The sequence below is a fragment of the Austrofundulus limnaeus genome, unplaced genomic scaffold (genome assembly GCF_001266775.1).
Source record: "Austrofundulus limnaeus strain Quisiro unplaced genomic scaffold, Austrofundulus_limnaeus-1.0 Scaffold89, whole genome shotgun sequence".
Classification (NCBI taxonomy): Eukaryota; Metazoa; Chordata; class Actinopteri; order Cyprinodontiformes; family Rivulidae; genus Austrofundulus; species Austrofundulus limnaeus.
Genome location: NW_013952491.1, coordinates 1,728,924 through 1,730,241, shown reverse-complemented (window position 1 = coordinate 1,730,241; position 1,318 = coordinate 1,728,924). Strand labels below are relative to the sequence as shown.

General features: G+C 45.8%; 1 protein-coding gene across 2 annotated transcripts in view; it reads left to right on the top strand.

Annotated features, from left to right (window-relative positions):
- The window catches only part of jph3b (junctophilin 3b), a 38,617-nt gene that overhangs the window by 16,529 nt on the left and 20,770 nt on the right, over positions 1–1,318 (top strand). For both annotated transcript variants that reach the window (XM_014012214.1, XM_014012213.1), the window contains exon 2: positions 454–940. In XM_014012214.1, the coding sequence (XP_013867668.1) occupies positions 483–940 (458 nt within the window). In that variant the 5' untranslated portion in view covers positions 454–482. The remainder of the gene's footprint in view (positions 1–453; positions 941–1,318) is intronic.

Here is a 1,318-nt window from a genome sequence, read left to right as displayed (position 1 = left end):
GGGTGGATATAGCTCGCTAGCAGCCTCGCACCGAGGACCTATCCACATCATCATTTACCCAGAATGCTTTGTGTGTAAATAAAATGGCTCTGTCCGTGTTAAAATATATTTTTAAAAATTACAAAACTATACAGCCTACAGTATTTTTTAGTCTTTATTTTACAGTTAAAATAAATGTTTATCATATAAAGTCTAATGTTACAACTAATCTTGGATCCCTTTAACCTCTTTTTTTAATCTGAGATCAGAACTAAAACTTTTATTATCATTATTTTGTTTTCTATTTACACACTGGGCACCGGGAATTTTGCACCTAAATTTATTTCAGCTTCAGTCCAGCTGTGGTTAACTCAAACTCATGTCAACAAAATGAAATGTTTATTTTATTAATTTGTTTCAGTTGAAAGTTGTTTGTTCTGAATCTCATTGGTTCTGGTCTCATTCTGGTTCCAGGAACCTTTCAGGGTCAGTGGGTCGGTGGGATGCGCCACGGCTACGGCGTCCGTCAGAGCGTCCCGTACGGCATGGCGGCCGTCATCCGCTCCCCTCTGCGCACCTCCATAAACTCCCTCCGCTCCGGGTCGGAGCACAGTAACGGTACGGCTCTGCTGGACCGCACGGGGGTGCTGGTTCCCGGTCCCGCCACGGTCCCGGGCACTCTGACCGCCAGCGTGTCCGTGTGCAGCACGGGCAGCAGCGGCAGCAGCCCCGCGGTGTCCCGGGGGGGCTTCGTGCTGACGGCGCACAGCGAGGCCGAGCTGCTGAAGGGGAAGAGGAAAGGTGGCCTGTTCCGGAGGTCCATCCTGTCCGGCCTCAAGCTGAGGAAGTCCGAGTCCAGGAGTTCCCTGGCCTCGCAGCGGTCCAAGCAGAGCTCGTTCAGGAGCGAGGCCGGGATGAGCACCGTGTCCTCGGCTGCATCAGACATCAACTCCACCATCAGGTAACATGAGTCCAGTTAAACCCAATCAGAACCAACACTTTCCCTTTTATTACACCTTTCATACAGACGGTGTTATACAAAGTATCACAAAGTGATACTTGAGTAAAAGTACAAGTATCTTACCAAAAAAGTACTTTGGTAAAAGTTAAAGTCTTCTTTAGGAATATTACTTGAGTAAAAGTACAAGTATCTTACCAAAAACTTACTTTGGTAAAAGTTAAAGTCTTCTTTAGGAATATTACTTGAGTAAAAGTCAAAGTATTGATTTGAAATGAGCAGATTTTCTGTAAGGACATTTATTAGGACAGGGGTCAGCAACCTATGTGGCTGTTTGGTCCCTCTGCAGTGGCTCTTTGAAAATATGACCAAACATAACAG